The sequence below is a fragment of the Giraffa tippelskirchi genome, chromosome 12, assembly GCF_054371585.1.
Source record: "Giraffa tippelskirchi isolate mGirTip1 chromosome 12, T2T-mGirTip1v1.2.pri, whole genome shotgun sequence".
Lineage (NCBI taxonomy): Eukaryota > Metazoa > Chordata > Mammalia > Artiodactyla > Giraffidae > Giraffa > Giraffa tippelskirchi.
In genome coordinates, this window is record NC_137286.1 from 47,341,171 (window position 1) to 47,359,039 (window position 17,869).

At 43.8% G+C, this 17,869-nt stretch overlaps 1 protein-coding gene across 21 annotated transcripts in view; it reads left to right on the forward strand.

Moving 5' to 3' along the window:
- Positions 1-807: 807 nt before the first annotated feature.
- DET1 (DET1 partner of COP1 E3 ubiquitin ligase) overlaps positions 808-17,869 on the forward strand; it is a 60,966-nt gene continuing 43,904 nt past the window's right edge. For 7 of the 21 annotated variants that reach the window (XM_081552031.1, XM_081552028.1, XM_081552022.1 and 4 more), the window contains exons 1-3: positions 808-934; positions 8,098-9,190; positions 13,286-13,473. In XM_081552031.1, coding sequence (XP_081408157.1) covers positions 8,108-9,190; positions 13,286-13,473 — 1,271 coding nt within the window. In that variant the 5' untranslated portion in view covers positions 808-934; positions 8,098-8,107. Of the gene's footprint in view, positions 1,037-1,058; positions 1,350-1,919; positions 2,021-8,097; positions 9,191-13,285; positions 13,474-17,869 lie in introns of those variants that run through there. The other 14 variants (XM_081552032.1, XM_081552029.1, XM_081552023.1 and 11 more) reach the window with 7 other exon arrangements.

Genomic DNA, 17,869 nt, shown 5'->3' on the forward strand with positions numbered 1-17,869 from the left:
TGGACTGTAGCCTGCCAGGCTCCTTTGTCCATGGGATTTTCCAGGCAAGAATACTGGAGTGGGTTGCCATTTCCTTCTCCAAAGAGACAATGAGATAACCTAAATGAAAGTCAAGTAAAGGTTACAGGATTAATTTAGCGCAAGACACTTTTACTATACATCTGCTGTGTGCTAGTAAATATCTTCGGCATAGAGATCAGTACAGTCCCAGTCTTTAAAGCACTCAGTATTGAGGAGGGAACAACAGAAAACGGATAGTTTCTCTGCTGATGAAATGGTGCATATAATCAAGAGGTGACAATTAATTTTTAATTCATATTTTTGCAAATGTGCCCAGAGGGTGCAGAGACGTTGCCATAGGAGATCACTCAGTTGCCCAGTTTAGGGTTGTTGTTGTTCAGCCGCCCAGTCGCGTCGGACTCTTCACGACCCCATGCACTGCAGCACGCCAGGCCCCCCGTCCCTCACCATCTCCTGGAGTTTGCCCAAGTTCATGTCCATTGAATCAACCATCTCATCCTCCGTCGCCCCCTTCTCCTCCTGCCCTCAGTCTTTCCCAGCATCAGGGTCTTTTCCAATGAGTCGGCTGTCTGCATCAGGTGTCCAAAGTATTAGAGCTTCAGCTGCAGCATCAGTCCTTCAATGTTCAGGGTGCCTGGTTCCATTTTTCCTTCGCAGCCACTGGGACTGTATTGGCTTCGATCCCCCTCCGGGCACCAGGGTGCGCTGTAACGTGCCTTAGTGCCAGCTGGACTGTGCCGCGCTCTCCCCACTTCCCTTCTCGTTGCGCAGCACTTCCGGTAACTCGCGGAAGCGAGGGCCCGCTGCTGCAGGCGCCGGGTCCAAAGGCATGGCGGGGGCGGGGCCGGGGACGGCGCGCGCCCAGCAGGCCGGGATGTCCCTTGCCCCGGCCCTTTGATCCCGGCCCGGAAAGGTGAGGACTTCTTTCTTATTCCAGCCTCTCAGCCCGTCAGGCTCTCCCCGTGGCCTCCCTGATTTACCGCCATGGAGCTACCCCTCCCTGCACGATGCCTAGGTGCTGCGGCCCCCGCCCCCTTGAGAATTCTCTTCCCTTTGAGGCCCCGCCCCGGGCTTTTCTTTCCGGGGGCGCCCCCTTGGGCATGTGTGCCCGCCCCTAGGTGTCCCCTCCCCGTTTAGGAAGCCGTCAGAAAGAGTAGAGGGTTACGTGCACCTGCCGGCATAGGGAAGCTGACCTAGCCGGGTACCCAGCTTAGTACCTCACCACGAGTTAGTGGCCACTTCAGCTAGGCTTTCTTCTTTCCTTCAACGGATAACGTACAGATGCATGTTATGGGCCAGCTCCAGTGCTAGGCTCTGAAAAAACTAAGGTGACTAAAGTAGGCATGGTTACTTCCTTTCTGGAGAGTTTATGGAGGAGTCGAACATTAAACACTTAACCGTGCAAAAGAAAGTAGAGATTCACATTGTGGCAATGACTAGTAAAGACACAAACGGGAAAAGTAATGGTAAAGTGAAAAAGGTCTCTTTCAGCCAGGGTGGTCAGAGAAGACCTCCTGAGGGAGATGACACTCAATCTGTAACTTGAAGAATGTGGCAAGGGCCAGAGGAAATACCTGCTAGGTAGAGGGAACAGAACCTGTGGATATTTGAGTTGCTAAAGAACGTTCAGAAAAGGAGGCTTACACTGGGTCAAATCCCTGATGGGCTTACAGGATATAATGTTTGTGTACTGGTCAGAAGTTCACCATCTAGAGCCACTGCCGTTTGTTGTTTAGTTGCTTAGTTGTGCCTGACTCTTATGACCCTATGAACTGTAGCCCACCCGACTCCTCTGTCCATGGGATTTACCAGGCAAGAATACTGGAGTGGGTAGCCATTTCTTCCCCCAGGGGAATCTTCCCAACCCAGGGATTGAACCGGCATCTCCTGCATCACAGGTGGATTCTTTACCACTGAGCCACCTGGGAAGCCATCTGGTGCCACAGACCCGAAGTAAAATGCAGAGATGAAGTGGCAAGTGTGGTGAGTGTTAATGAAGGTGAGATATGACGTACCTGATAGGAGGGTGAAGGAAGACTTCCCTGAGGAAGTGATGATTAGGCTGATGTCTGAAATAGGCGTTAACTTGGCAAATTGAAGAGAAGAGCTTTTTTTTAGACTGAGATGAAGAGCATGTGCCAAGGTTCAGAGACAGGAGGTGGGCTGCCCGTTAAAGAAATGATTAAACGGGTAAAGAGAAGGCATGTAAGGATTTTGATCCTTTATGTTAAGAGCAATGGGAAGATACTGGGTTGGCCACAAAGTTCGTTTCTTTCCCCTGTGGGACTTCCCTGGTGGCTCAGACAGTAAAGAATCCACCTGCAATGTGGGAGACCTGAGTTCAGTCCCTGGATTGGGAAGATTCCCCTGGAGGAGGGCATGGCAACCCACTCCAGTATTCTTGGCTGGGAAATCCCATGGACAGAGGAGCCTGGTGGGCTACAGTCCATGGGGTTGCAAAGAGTCGGACACGACTGAACGACTGAGCACAGCACAGCACACGGATTAAAACAAGATGTAACGGAAAAACCTGAATGAACTTTTTTTGCCAATCCAATACTTGTTTTAATCTGTGGGGGAAAGGATGTGATCAGAAACGAATATTGAAAAGATTGCTCTGGTTGTTAAGCAGATTGGAAGCGGACAGGAATTTAGGGAGACCACCTGGGGAGTGGTTCCAATGATGTAGACATGAAGTTACGAACATTTTGGATAAGGGTGCTGGCTGGTCATGACAGAAAGAAGGTAGAGCATTAGAGGACAGCTTAGGAGGTAAAAGCTTCGGAGTTTGGGGACTGATTGATCAGGTATGGCGGCTGAGGGAAAGAGGTCCCAAGGGAGACTCTCAGGTTTCCGGTTCTTTTGGCAGCAGGTGAGTGGCTGTGCCATTAACTAGAGTAAGGGAAGGGTAGAGGGTCAGCTTTTGGAAAAAATATCATAAGTCATTCTAACATTTTTCGTAACTCCTACTCTGACTGGAAGGGACTTTCATTATGTACTTTTTCTATATTGTCTGAGTCTTTTATGGGAGTGTAGTTTATAATTTTGGAGAAGGCAAGGCACCCCACTCCAGTACTCTTGCCTGGAAAATCCCATGGACGGAGGAGCCTGGTAGGCTGCAGTCCATGGGGTCGCTGAGAGTCGGACACGGCTGAGCGACTTCACTTTCACTTTTCACTTTCACGCATTGGAGAAGGAAATGGCAACCACTCCAGTGTTCTTGCCTGGAGAATCCCAGGGACGGGGGAGCCTGGTGGGCTGCCGTCTGTGGGGTCGCACAGAGTCGGACGCGACTGAAGCGACTTAGCAGCAGCAGCAGCAGCAGCAGTTTATAATTTGAATAACAAAACAAGTTGAAAAAGACCAAATTCCACCATCTCTCTAAAAACTGTCATTGTGTGATATGAAATATGGAGCAGGGAGAGAGCACACTGAGAGAAGTTTAGGAAATTAAGTGAGGATTTTCTGTACAACTTGGAGCTGAAGCTAACAGGCCTTCACCTCCACCCACCCCTTCCCTCTTCCCCCATCACAGTACTGGTGGCTTTTCCCTTAAAAAGACAAGTCAGAGAATTTAAGGTGGGACTATTCAAAATGTATACACTTTTTTTGTTTTAAAGAATTAAGCATCTAGTTGCTTAACATGATCTGTGACTGTAAGTCAAACAACTAGCATGCTTTTGTCTGATTCGGTTATTTGTGGTTAGTCTGCTGTGCATGCTCAGTCGCTTCAGTCGTGTCCGACTCTTTGCAACCCTATGGACTATAGCCCACCAGGCTCTTCTGTCCATGGGATTTTCTAGGCAAGAATACTGGAGTGGGTTGCCATGCCCTCCTTCAGGGGATCTTCCCTACCCAGGGATCGAACCCAAGTCTCCCGTGCCTCCTGCACTGTGGATAGATTCTTTACCTTTGAGCCACTAGGGAAGCCAGTTAGTCTGCTAGACAGTGTCAAATGCCTATTCCTTCTTCCATTCGTGGGCCTTACTTGGTTCTCATCCCCTGCTGGTCTCCCTGATTCCAGCCCCCATCTTGGGTTCGAAGGATGCTAGTGGCAAAGATGTCCTGGACAGGAAGTGAGTGAGGTAGTTTTGTACATTACTTGGTATTTAAAAATGCTTAAACCTCACTAGTATGTTTTTTGGACTGTATCAAAATGTGCACGTGAACTATGTCACTGTGAAAAGGAGTAGCTGTGTGAAACTCAGTATTGTTTATTTTTGCTCAGAAGTGGAGGACATTGCTTACTGGATCTTGCCAAAATCCTTTTAGAAAACTCATGAGAGAGACGCTTTTAAAATTCAGTGCTGGGAATTTCTGTGCTTCTTCCAAGCAGCTATTAAGTTTTTATCTTATTGGCGGTGTAGAGTCTATAACTGTGTTTTCCTGTGCCTTGTCTGCTGAGAAAGTCAGAGCCAACTTGGCAGTTCTGCAGTTTCTCATGGTGTGCATTTTTATGTATTTCTGGCTTCATTTTATTGTCCTTCCTCTGTTTTCCCTTCACAATGATTGTTTTCTAATTAAGAAAAATTCTGAGTAAGCACATATATTACTTTAAAAAACATTTAATTTTAAAAGAGTAACAGTACAATGAATACTAATTCAAGAAAAAAAAAATACACACTTCAGAGTGCCACCAGGGTGTCCCTAACTCCCATCCCATTTCTTAAACTTCCTCAGAGGTAACCACTTTTGAATCTTATGTTTGTAATTCCTTTACTTTTTGTAATTATATGCCATATGTATTTGTGTTCTTAAACTGGAAATTGTTTGAAGCTTATATAAAGGAAATCACACTGTATGTATTCTGTAACTTGCTTTTTTCATTCAACACTGTGTCTGAGATTCATCTGTGTTGTTATATATGACTGTAGTGCATTCATTGCTTGTGTGGGGGAATTGCTGGGCAGTCCAGTGGTTAGAACTCAGTGTTTTCACTGCTGGGGCCTGTGTTCAATCCCTGGTCAGGGAACTGAGATCCCACAAGTCTCATGGTACAGCCAAAAATAAATAAAAGGATTCTGCTGCATGAATGTGCCTGAATGAATTTAGCTAGTCTATGGTTGCTTTTTTTAGCTGGTCTACTATTGATGGCCATTTGGAGTATTGTTAAGATTTTGTTGTTGCCAACAGTCCTGCTACGGACACCCTTGTATGTGTGTCTCCTGTTATATACATTCAGACATTTCTCTAGGTCAGGATTTTAAGCTCGTGGGCTGTGTGGTCTTTGGTCTTAACAAATCAACTATGCCTTTGTAAAGCAAAAGCAGCCATAGGCGACATGTGAATAAGTGGGTATGACTGTGCTTTAATAAAACTTTATAAAAATAAACAGGCAGGCTAGATTTGGCCTGAGAGCAGTGGTTTGCTGTCTTTTGCTCTAGTCTAAATCAGTAGGAAATATATTAATGAGTTGTGACTAGTAGTTTGAGAAACTTGATTTGTTTAGTCATACAAGTATGCACATTTTTAACTTGACTAACTCAGCTGGTAAAGAATCCGCTTGCAGTGCAGGAGACCCTGGTTCAATTCCTGGGTTGGGAAGATCCCCTGGAGAAGGGATAGGCTACCCACTCCAGTATTCTTGGGCTTCTCTGGTGGCTCAGTGGTAAAGAATCTGCCTGGCAGTACAGGAGACCTGGCTTCAATCCCTGGGTCGGGAAGATCCTCTGGAGGTGGGCATGGCAGCCCACTCCAATATTCTTGCCTGGAGAATCCCCACGGACAGAGGAGCCTAGTGGGCTGCAGTCCATGGGGTCGCAAAGGGTCGGATACAACTGAGCAACTAAGCACAGCACAGATAGTGTATATACTTACACCAGGCATTTCTAATTTCAGGAGACAGAATGTAAACAAATTCCCATTGTCTGTATGTTTTTATTTATAAGATACAGATTGGATCAGTCACCCCTCTGCTTAAAACCTGTAGTAACTTGCATGACGTGGCACACAAAGTAGTTTCTAATCTGGCTCCAGTCTGCTTTTTAGGTTCCTTTTATCACTCTGTGTTTCCTGTGTTCTAACCACTTGGAATGTGTTTCCTAAGTGTACCATGCTACACTCTTTTTAAGTGTATTTTTTAAGCTACCTTCTTTCTGAAATGTTCCTCCTTTATTTTACCTAATGTGTTGTTTATCCTGGATGACCTTTGTCAAATGTTGTTCCATTCATTCATTTCTATTTGTGAGCACTTACTGTGCTTCGGGCGCTGTCCTAGGTGCTGGAGATTCAGCAAGGAATTAGACAAGGCCCCTGCTGTTCAGTGTGGGGAGACAGATACTAAAAAGTAAACAAATGGTTTCAGAAAATGATAAGGGCTGAAGAAAATAAAATAAGGTAAAACAGCAGATTGATGTAGATGGAAAAAGGCATGACTTTAGATAAGGTAGTCAGGGAAAAACTGAAGAGTTGCTATTTAGCTGAGATTTGAATGATCAAACAGACAGTTGGTTCAGCACTTTAAAAATGTTTTGCTTCTTTCTGGCCTCCATAGTTTCTCATGAGACAACCACAGGTATATGAATTGTTGTTCCCTTGTGGGTAATGTATCATTTATGTGGTTGCTTTCAAGATTTTTACTTCATTCTTTAGTTTTTCACAGTTTGACTATGATATGTCTGGGCATGGATTTCTTTGGGTTTATCATGTTTGCTGTTCTCTGAATTTCTAATCTTGAGTTTATGTGTATGTGTCTGTGTGTGTGTGTTAGTAGCTCAGTCGTGTCAACTCTTTGCGACTTCATGGTTTGGGGCCAGCCAGGCTCCTCTGTCCATGGGATTTTCCAGGCAAGAATACTGGAGTGGGTTGCCATTCCCTTCTCCAAGGGATCTTCCCAAGCCAGGTATCAAACCTGGGTCTCCTGCACTGCAGGCAGACCCTTTACTGTCTGAGCCACTAGGGAAGACTTGGGTTTATGTGTGGGAGGGTTTATTTCTCAGGTCTTAATTCTCTTCATTTGGTATATTTTTCTGTCTTATGTCAAAGTACCACACTTTTTTGAAATCAGGAAGTCTGAGTCTTCTAACTTTTTTCTTTTACAAAAATTGTGTTTTAGGGTCCCTCGAGGTTACATGTACGTTTTAGGATGAATTTTTCTGTTTTTGCCAGAAATGATTTTAGAATTTCAATAAGAATTGCATTAAGTTTGTAGGTTCTTTAGGTAGTATGGACATCTTAACAGACCAGTAAATGTATTTTTTATGTGAATTACACACTGAATGTGGTGTTGACACTGAGAAAATTAGATGTAGTTGAAGGTTTGTTGTTTTGAATATTCTCAACAGCTGAGCATGCTTTGAAGGTCTTCCTGGAGAATTTGGTCCTTCCCTCAAAAATTTAGTTTTGATAGGCTCAAATCTATCTGGACCACTTACTGGCTGTAACTTGGGAAGGAGAAATGCCAATCACTGTCATCTTGGGAGCTCCTCCGCCCAGGGTATATGGAGGAAATGTATTTGACTTGTGTATACACAGCTGATCCTTGAATAAGACAGATTTTATCTCTGCAGGTCTGCTTACATATGGATTTTTTTTAAGCCATTCATAATTTTTATTTTATTTTTAGTGGAGGATGATTGTTTTACAATGTTGTGTTGGTTTCTGCCATACAACAGCGTGACTCAGCCATAACTATTTGTATATTCCCTTCCTCTTGAGCCTCTCTCCCACCCCCACCCCCACCCCGCCCATCTAGGTCATCACAGAGCACCAGGCGGGACTCCCTGTGTTGGACAGCAGCCTCCTGCTAGCTGTCTGTTTTACACACGGTAGTGTATATATGTCAGTGTATATATGTCAGTGCTACTTTTTCAATTTGTCCCACCCTCTCCTTCCCCCATCCATGTGCATTTTTTCCAACAGTAAAGACTGCAGTACTGCCCATCGCTTGAATCCATGAATGTGGAAGATCTGTGGAAAGGAAGGAACCACATATACTGAGCCGACTATAAGTTATGCTCTAATTTTCAGCTGCAAAGGGTTGATGCTCCTAACCCCCACCTTGTGCAAAGGTCATCTGTATTTATGTTTTGGTAAATTTTTGTTTTCTTGACTTCTGTTTTTTACTTTTCCATGTAGAGATGTGATAATGGATCATCATGTTTCCACCATCAAACCTCGAAGAATCCAAAACCAAAATGTCATTCACCGCCTGGAACGCCGGCGGATCAGCTCGGGCAAGGCGGGTACCCACTGGCACCAGGTCCGGGTATTCCACCAGAACGTCTTCCCCAACTTCACAGTCGTCAACGTGGAGAAGCCACCTTGCTTCTTGCGTAAGTTCTCCCCCGACGGACGCTACTTCATCGCCTTCTCTTCCGACCAGACGTCTCTGGAAATCTACGAGTACCAGGGCTGCCAGGCTGCCGAGGACCTCCTGCAGGGCTATGAGGGAGAGATTCTGGCCAACGGCAACGACCAGCGGTCAGTCAACATCCGCGGCCGGCTCTTCGAGCGCTTCTTTGTCTTATTGCACATCACCAACGTTGCGGCCAACGGTGAGCACCTGAACCGGGAGTGCAGCCTCTTCACGGACGACTGCCGCTGCGTCATCGTGGGCTCAGCGGCCTACCTGCCGGACGAGCCTCACCCCCCCTTCTATGAGGTGTATCGGAACAGCGAGTCCGTGACACCCAACCCCCGGTCCCCCCTGGAGGACTACTCCCTCCACATTGTTGACCTCCACACTGGCCGCCTGTGTGACACGCGCACCTTCAAGTGTGACAAGGTGGTCCTGTCACACAACCAGGGGCTGTACCTGTATAAGAACATCCTGGCCATCCTGTCAGTGCAGCAGCAGACCATCCACGTCTTCCAGGTTACCCCCGAGGGCACCTTCATCGACGTGAGGACCATCGGCCGCTTCTGCTACGAGGACGACCTGCTCACCGTGTCGGCCGTGTTCCCCGAGGTGCAGCGGGACAGCCAGACAGGCATGGCCAACCCTTTCAGGGACCCCTTCATCAACTCCCTGAAACACCGGCTGCTCGTGTACCTGTGGCGCCGGGCAGAGCAGGATGGAAGCGCCATGGCCAAGAGGCGCTTCTTTCAGTATTTTGACCAGCTGCGGCAGCTGCGCATGTGGAAGATGCAGCTTCTGGATGAAAACCACCTGTTTATCAAGTACACCAGTGAGGACGTGGTGACCCTGCGAGTCACAGATCCGTCGCAGGTAGGAGCCGCTGTCCTGCCCTTCGCCCCTCCCAGCTCCTTGGGAAGGCTTCTCTCTTTGCCTGTGGCCAGCCTCTCAGAAATAACACATTTTATGTGGATCTTGAATTTTTGCTACCCTAGGGCTCACCCAAACTTAAAACAGCTTCATTTTTCTCTAGTCACATGTATTTATTTGGACAAATGGAAGCTAAATCTCAAGCCATTGACATGTAGGTAGTCAACCCTGTGAATATTACCCTATTTCTTTCTCTTTTTTTAAACATATCTATTTAAAAAAAATTTTTTTTTTAATTTTACTTTTTTGGGGGCTACACTGGGTCTTTGTTGCAGCAAACAAGGGCATCTTGCTTGCCCCGTGGCATGTGGGAACTTCGTTCCCTGACCAAGGATCAAATCTATATCCCTTGCATTGGAAGGCAGATTCTTAACCACTGGACCACTAGGGAGGTTCCCTACCCAATTCTTCTGCAGAGCATTTTCAGTACCCTGGAGATGGAAGCCCAGATGTTCTAAGGTTAAGATTTGGCTCCCTATGGATAGTGCCTTGGTTTTGTATAAGATTGTACTTATTGGTCTGTTTTAGTTCTGGCATTGAGAATGAACCCACCATATAAAAAAAGAAAATCTTCTAAAAAATGTAGTTTTTTTTTCTTATTTAAATAATGTCAATATACTTCCTTACAATATCTTTAGATTGTAACTAATGGGACAGTTCATTTGACAGAGTTAAGCTCTATGACTTTACTCTGACCTTGCCCACACGCTGGAATGTAGATTGTGGAGCAGTGATAAGATGGGAAGGAAGTTTTTGATCTACCAGTGAATCAACAAGACTGCAGGTTCTGAGGGTTTTTTAATTTGGGTGAAAGTTGTTGATAGGGAAGATGCATTTCACAAATAGAGTACAGAAACCATGAAGACGTTTGGGTTGAAACACCATGCTGAACCTCAGGGCGATGTGGACATTTCCCTTTGAGGAGCTACTGACGAAGTGAGAGACCTAACTTCTTTACAGTTCAGTTCAGTTACTCAGTCATGTCCGACTCTTTGCAACCCCATGGACTGCAGCACACCAGGCTTCCGTGTCCATCACCAACTCACGGAGCTTGCTCAAACTCATGTCCATCAAGTCGGTGATGACATCCAACCATCTCATCCTCTGTCGCCACTTTCTCCTCCTGCCTTCAATCTTTCCCAGCATCAGGGTCTTTTCCAATGAGTCAGTTCTTCACATCAGGTGGCCAAAGTATTGGAGCTTCAGCATCAGTCCTTCCAATGAATACTCAGGACTGATTTCCTTTAGGATTGACTGGTTTGATCTCCTTGCAGTCCAAGGGACTCTCAAGAGTCTTCTCCAACACCACACTTCAAAAGCATCAATTTTTTGGTGATCAGTTTTCTTTATAGTCCAACTCTCACAACCATACATGACTACTGGAAAAACCATAGCTTTGACTAGATGGACCTTTTGTTGGTGAAGTCATGTCTCTGGTTTTTAATATGCTGTCTAAGTTTGTCATAGCTTTTCTTCCAAGGAGCAAGCATCTTTTAATTTCATGGCTATGGTCACCATTTACAGTGATTTTGGAGCCCAGTAAAATAAAGTCTGTCACTGTTTCCATTGTTTCCCCATCTATTTGCCATGAAGTGATGGGACCGGATGCCATGATCCTCATTTTTTGAATATTGAGTTTTAAGCCAGCTTTTTCACTCTCCTCTTTCACTTTCATCAAGAAGCTCTTTAGTTCCTCTTTGCTTTCTGCCTTAAGGGTGGTGTCATCTGCATATCTGAGGTTATTGATATTTCTCCCTGCAATCTTGATTCCAGCTTGTGTTTCATCCAGTCTGGTATTTCACATGATGTACTCTGCATATAAGTTAAATAAGCAAGGTCACAATATACAGCCTTGATGTATTCTTTTCCCAGTTTGGAACCAACACCCCCCCCCCATCATTCTATTTCCACATTGTCTCCTTATATATGAGTTTGGAAATGTAAAACAGAACAAACCAGTAAACTGCAGTCAGCCGAGTCTGGTTTCTCTCGTTGACTTGTAGCTGATTCTGCCCTTAAGAGAGACTGTACAGGAAATTGTCTCCTGAGACCTTACCAACCATCCATGGAAAAATGGTTCCTAATATTTTTCTTCTGAATCATATCTTGTGTATTCTAAAAAACAAAAGGGAGGGGAGGTGACTAAAATGGTTGTTGTTTAGTCACCAAGTCATGTCCTATTCTTTGCAACCCTATGGACTGTAGACTGCCAGGCTCCTCTGTCCATGGGATTTCCCAGGCAAGAATACTGGAGTGGGTTGCTATTTCCTTCTCCAGGGGATCTTCCTGGCCCAGTGATCCAACCTGCATATGCTGCATTGGAAAGCAGATTCTTTCCAATGCCACCAGGGAAGCCCATTGAGATCGAGTAATAAGTTAGATGATTTTTTTTTTTCTGAATTCTTTTACTTCCCTATTGATGATGAAGTCACCATTGAGCCATTGTAGGTGAGCGTCCACTTCATCTCAGGCGTCGTGAGATGGTGTTGGTAGAGCCCTTGACTTCTGTACCCTCCTGTCCTGTATCTCCCAGTTTGTCCTGGTGGGAATGTTAGTACATGTTTGTGTAATTGTGTATTCATACAGTCACAATGGATCATGGTGAAGCCCTGATGTGATCAAAGTGTTGTCCAGTTTTATAGAAATGATATGAGTCCATCTTGTATTTAGGTTTGAGCTATAATTACCTTTTTATTTTGGAGGGGGTATGTTGTCTGCAACTGCCGCATTTGAGATTATCCTTTTCTCCTTCACTAAAACATGACCTCCTTATGTTCTGTGGCTACAGTAAGTCATAGCCAGCAACAATACTAGAGCTCTGTGCTTTGCTTACAGAATTTGTAACTTTAAACCCAAGCTCTCCCCTCGTCCTCTTCCATCCTCCTTCCCCAGTTTAATTTGATAGGTTCCAATAAGGTTAATGAGTAAAAAGTGTACCTCAACACAAAGCCTTGCTAATATTACGGGTATTATTCTCAGATTACCCTCCAGCCTCTTTAATTTACAGCCAAATTTAATTTCCAGGTGACCGCAAAAGTCATGTAATATAAGCTCTGGGAAGGACTAATTACTGGTAAAACAGGTGGGCCAGATGTCTCCAAAAATTGGTAATGAAGATTCAGGTTTAATCCTAGGAGGCAGAATACTAATCCTAGTGTTCTGGAAACTTCTAGAGTCCTGGTGGAAGACCCACACTGCCACATTCACTGTGACAAAAACTCGGGGTACCTGGCGTTTCCTTGTTAAGCTGAGCAGAGCACTGGAGGTTCAGAGAAGAGGACAGGCACCTACGGACCCGTTCAGAGAAAGCAGCAACTGCCACCCATAGCATTTGAACACTTTTCATGTTTCCCCCTCTGATCTGAATTGCTACAAACGTCCAACATATGTTACAAACGCTCTTGGCTAAAAGAACATTTATGAAGAAAGAAATGGAAAACACTTCTCTGATTTTTTCATTCGTTCAGCAGCAGTCCCCTGCTTGGTTACAACTTGCCTATGTGGACATGGTGTGCTTAAGATGTCTCTCTGCATGTTAAGAAATATTAAGAGAGAAAAGGAAATGCCCCCAAATTGAACTTTCTGCTATACACATACAAGAGAAAATAATTTGCCAACAGGCAGCTCCTGACTGCAAATTACTTTCTCAGCAGGAAGGAAAATTAAATCTGGCATTTTAGAAAAGTGTTTCTAATCTCAGAGTGGGTTGGGTGTAAGTAGGGAATAAGCACTTGGAAGGAAACATATTAAATTTGCACACAGTTTGAAATGAAAGATTGAAAGCCCTTTTATACGTATATGCTGAGCAACTCAGTAATTCCAGCAGCACAGGTACAGTGGGAAATCAGGCATCTCTGAGGCCCTTGATGGCTCAAGCCTACTGAGGCTTCCTCCCCTTCCAGAACCTCTTGGCATCACATTGCTGCCACAGTGCCGGAGTGGAGGTCTTTGCTTGGGGAGCTTGAGTTTTCAGCCAAATGATGAATATGCTAGGTGAGGTCTTATACTCAGCTGTCCCTTGGATCTCTCCTTCCGCAGGCATCTTTCTTTGTGGTGTACAACATGGTGACGACAGAGGTGATCGCTGTGTTTGAGAACACGTCAGATGAGCTTTTGGAGCTCTTCGAGAACTTCTGTGATCTCTTCCGGAACGCTACCCTGCATAGTGAAGTCCAGTTTCCCTGCTCAGCCTCCAGCAACAATTTTGCACGGCAGATCCAGCGCCGGTAAGCTGCTCCACTAGACTTAACGAGCTTAATTTTTCTGTAGAAAATGTGTTGGTGTGGAGCCAGTAGTCATTTACTTCAGGAAACCTTCCCATGTTCTTTCTGCCCATCCGGCCTTGGGTTGGTCTGCCTGTTGTGACCTCCTGTGTCATCCTAAATGTCTCTCTTAGCACCCGAGGGATTACTTGTGTGTTGTCTGCGATTCCTCCTAGACTGTCAGTTACCTGCAGAGAGATAGAGACTGTGTCTTTGTTTAGTTTATTGCTGTATCTGCAGTGGTGCACTGTCAAGCACTTAAATAGTTTTTGACTGAATCAGTTCAGCTCAGTCATGTCTGACTCTTTGCAACCCCATGGACTGCAGCATGCCAGGTTTCCCTGTCCATCACCAACTTTGAATGAATACTGAAATAATTTTATAACTTTTGGTTAAACATGTACATTGAACGCTTGCATTTATCTCTGCTGTATCCCAAAACTCTACTAAAGTGACAATGAAGAATGAAGAGATGTAAACCTACAAGAGCAAAGAGAATGGGGAGGAGACATCAAGAGAGTTTTAGAAGCTAAAGAGCCAATGGATGAGTGATAACTAACTTGACATACCTCAGAGAACAAAAACTTAAGACTACAGAGCTTCGCCATCAAGAAATAAGGTGTCTTGCACCAGGAAACTCTGAAAAAAGTTAAGAAACTGGAGGCCCTTTATACCTCTGAAGGATTGGATGACACCCTTTTTTATTTTTGCTGTCCTTTGAAGCTTGTGGCATCTTTGTTCCCTGACCAGGGATCAAACCTGTGTCCCCCGCAGTGGAAGCACAGTTTTAACCTCCGGATTGCCAGGGAGTCCTCTAGACGTCATTCTTCCAGGGAGCAGTCAGATACTCTGGTTCCTTTCCTTAAGCCTCCAACTGCCAAATGACTGTCTCTTCCCCAGCTCAGCAAAAGACTAGAGGTTTATTCTCTGGAGAAATCAAACCATGCAGGCTCTGGTTTCAAGTTTGTGAAACATGGCTGAGAGTAGAGATGAGACACATCATGCTTAAAACAAGAATTAAGCGAAAATTGATATACTGATGGGGTAGACTCCTATTCCTCTTATCAGATATGGCATCCAGGCATATACTCCTCAGGCAGGAGATTAGAGTTAATTCCCTAGGGAAACTGACCAACCCGAAGAAGAGACCCTTGGAGGCCCTTTTCAGAACACCTAAGTCACCCTCAGTTGATACCCACCTGCTAAGAACCAGAGCGTCTCATAACTATCTGAGTATATTATTGTGAAATGGCTAGTTATTTTGGACCAATGGCTAGTTGCCTGCCTGCAGCCCTACTTAAGTCAGTCAGTGTTTCATCACGTTCCCCATACCTAAATTGCTTCCCCAACCTTAGCCAATTATAGAAAATGGCTGCTTCAGGTTCCAGTACAGATCAGATCAGAGTGAGTGGATGAATCAGAATAAGCATTACTGCTGCAAGGAAAAACAGGCAAAGCAGATATCTAATTCAGTGGCATCGTATTCCTATAGAAGGATAGTACGTGATTAAAAATAAATGGATGTTGATTTTTAGACAACTAAACATGCCCTTTTATTTTTTTCTGGTTCACACACATTTTCAGCCTGACTGGCATCTCTTTTCAGTATGGAAGGATTTTTGGAAGCAAAATATAGATCACGTTTTGGTTTTTTCATTTTGAAATGAATTTTTGTCTTTTAAAATTAACTTTAAAATTAAGTAGATTATTATCAACTAGTAACAAAAGCTGGGTACAATAAAAATATCAGAGTTCACTAGAAGGTCCAAGCTCCATGAGGGCAAGGGTTTTTATCTGGTATATATACTGCCATATCCACAGCACCTCGGCCAGTGTCTTTCATGTGGCAGGAGCTCGTTAGGCATTTGTTGAATGAATGTCATCAGGAATTAGAGGAAGCTATGTTTTCTGAAAATTTATTTCACAGTGTACCCATAATTAAGTGAAATTGTAGGAAGCCCCAGGAAGAGGAAATAAAGAGGTTGAAGAGAAAGGTGGCATTCTAGCTTCATGATCTTCAAAATTTTGCTTCTTACAAGACAGCAAATGGTTTTGAAAACTGTAGATATCACACATTAATGTTTAAGTTTCTCTTTAAATTTCTTACTGTTAAATTTAAATGGTGGCAGAGCATGCAGTTTTCAGCATATTAAACATTGACATTTAAAAATAAAAGTATTACAAGATATAATTGGCATATAACATGGTATAAGTTTAAGGTATTATGACTTTTAAATATAGCCAAGGGACTCTAATACCATAGTAATTTAGTATTCATATTTGACATAAAAAGCACAGAGCAAGTTTTTCCTGTACTGTTTGAACTTTTTATTTCTTCTTATTTTCAAATTTATTCATCTCCCCCACAAAATGTCCTAATAACATTTTATCAATCATCTTGTCATACTTGCTGCATTGAAAATATGTACATATAAATCAAAATTATTTTTGTTTCTTGTGTATACATGGTTCTAATGGGTCAATTTTATAGTCTTCAAAGAACTTCTGGTAAAAATGAATGAAATGGATTATTATTATTACTATTATAGGTTAGAATAAATGGTTAAGAAAAGATGGACATCAGAGATCACGAGTCACTTAAAGAAAGCCTTTATCTTGAAAGATAGAGACCAAAATAAAACAGTATAAAAAATGAACATGGTATTCAGTGAAATAATTTAAGCTATTAAAACAGGAACATTCCTAGAATAGTGATGCTAAGTGAGATACTTTAGAAATCTAAACTCTGTTAGATATAGTTTAGAAACTCTCTAAGAAAGGAGGGGAAGAAAATGGGAGAGAAATGATTAAAAAATAATAATTTAGAGCATTTCCCCAGGAGATCCAATATGTGGCTACTTCCAGAAGGAGCAATAGAAAAAATGAAAGGGAGGAAAACGATGTCAACCATTTCCTAATATTAAAAGATACACGTTTCCATGGGAGTTCTCTGGTGACCTCGTGGCCTGGCTTCAGTCCCTGGTTGGGGAACTGAGATCCTGCAAGCCACATGACATGGCTAAGGGAAAAAGAGGAATACACACACACACGCACACGCACACGCGCACGCGCACACGCACACGCGCGCACACACACACACACACACACACACACTTCCAGATTGGCAAGCACCATCCCCATCCCATGTTGTGCTGGAGCTGGCTTATTCTGGCTTGTGAGAGCAAACCGTTAAACTTTCAGGAGCTTCTAAATGCAGGTTGTTAAACACAGCCATTATTAATAATTGATTATTTCCTAATTATTAATTCACAGTTATCTTACTGTTGTACTGTTGAGGTTATTTGTATCTGTTTCATCTGTTTGGTGAAAACACCATATGCTGCTGCTGCTGCTAAGTCGCTTCAGTCGTGTCTGACTCTGTGTGACCCCATAGACAGTAGCCCATCAGGCTCCGCCGTCCCTGGGATTCTCCAGGCAAGAATACTGGAGTGGATTGCCATTTCCTTCTCCAGTGCATGAAAGGGCAAAGTGAAAGTGAAGTCGCTCAGTCGTGTCCGACTCTTAGCGACCCCATGGACTAGCCTACCAGGCCCCTCCGTCCATGGGATTTTCCAGGCAAGAGTACTGGAGTGGGGTGCCATTGCCTTCTCCGGAAAACACCATATAGTGATGCACTATTGCTCATTTCTTGACAGCTCTGCATTCAGTGATGCTACTTCAGTGCCTTGAAATTGACCACAGCAGAAGAATTTACACCACAGAAATTGGCAAGCACTGCAAACCATGGCTTTTTTCCCTTCAGGGAATTATTATTAAACCTATCATCACATCACAATTCCATCAAGTACCCAGTACAGTCAATAAAGAAGACCAGACTGAGACATATCATCATGACATTTTAGAACACTGGAGATAAAGAGAAAATTGTAAAAACTTTCAGAAAGAACACATATATTTCACATATAAAAAAATTAAGTCTTTAATGGTATCAATGTAATAATAATACTGAAAACTTGGAGCCGTTACAATCATGCCCTCAGAATTCTGCAAAAAAAAAAAAAGAGATTTTAAAACTAGAATTCTACATCGAAATAATAGGATTTAACAAAGACATTTTCAGACACGTAAGGTCTCAAAAAATTGCCTCTCATGTTCTTTTCCTAAGGAAGCCTCTGAAAGATGTTATCCCCCAGTAAACCACAAAAGAATGATACAGGAAGTAGAGTCAAACAGTGGAGAGAAGCACAGAGAATTCCAAGGATGATGTTAAAGGGAGGTTCCAGGATGACAGGCCACGGGTTGGGCCAGGTGGAAACAGGAAGGGGGAGGTTTCCATGACGGATGTACCCAAGGAAAGGTTACAATTACTAGAATATCTGTTGGGTTTGAATGTGACGAG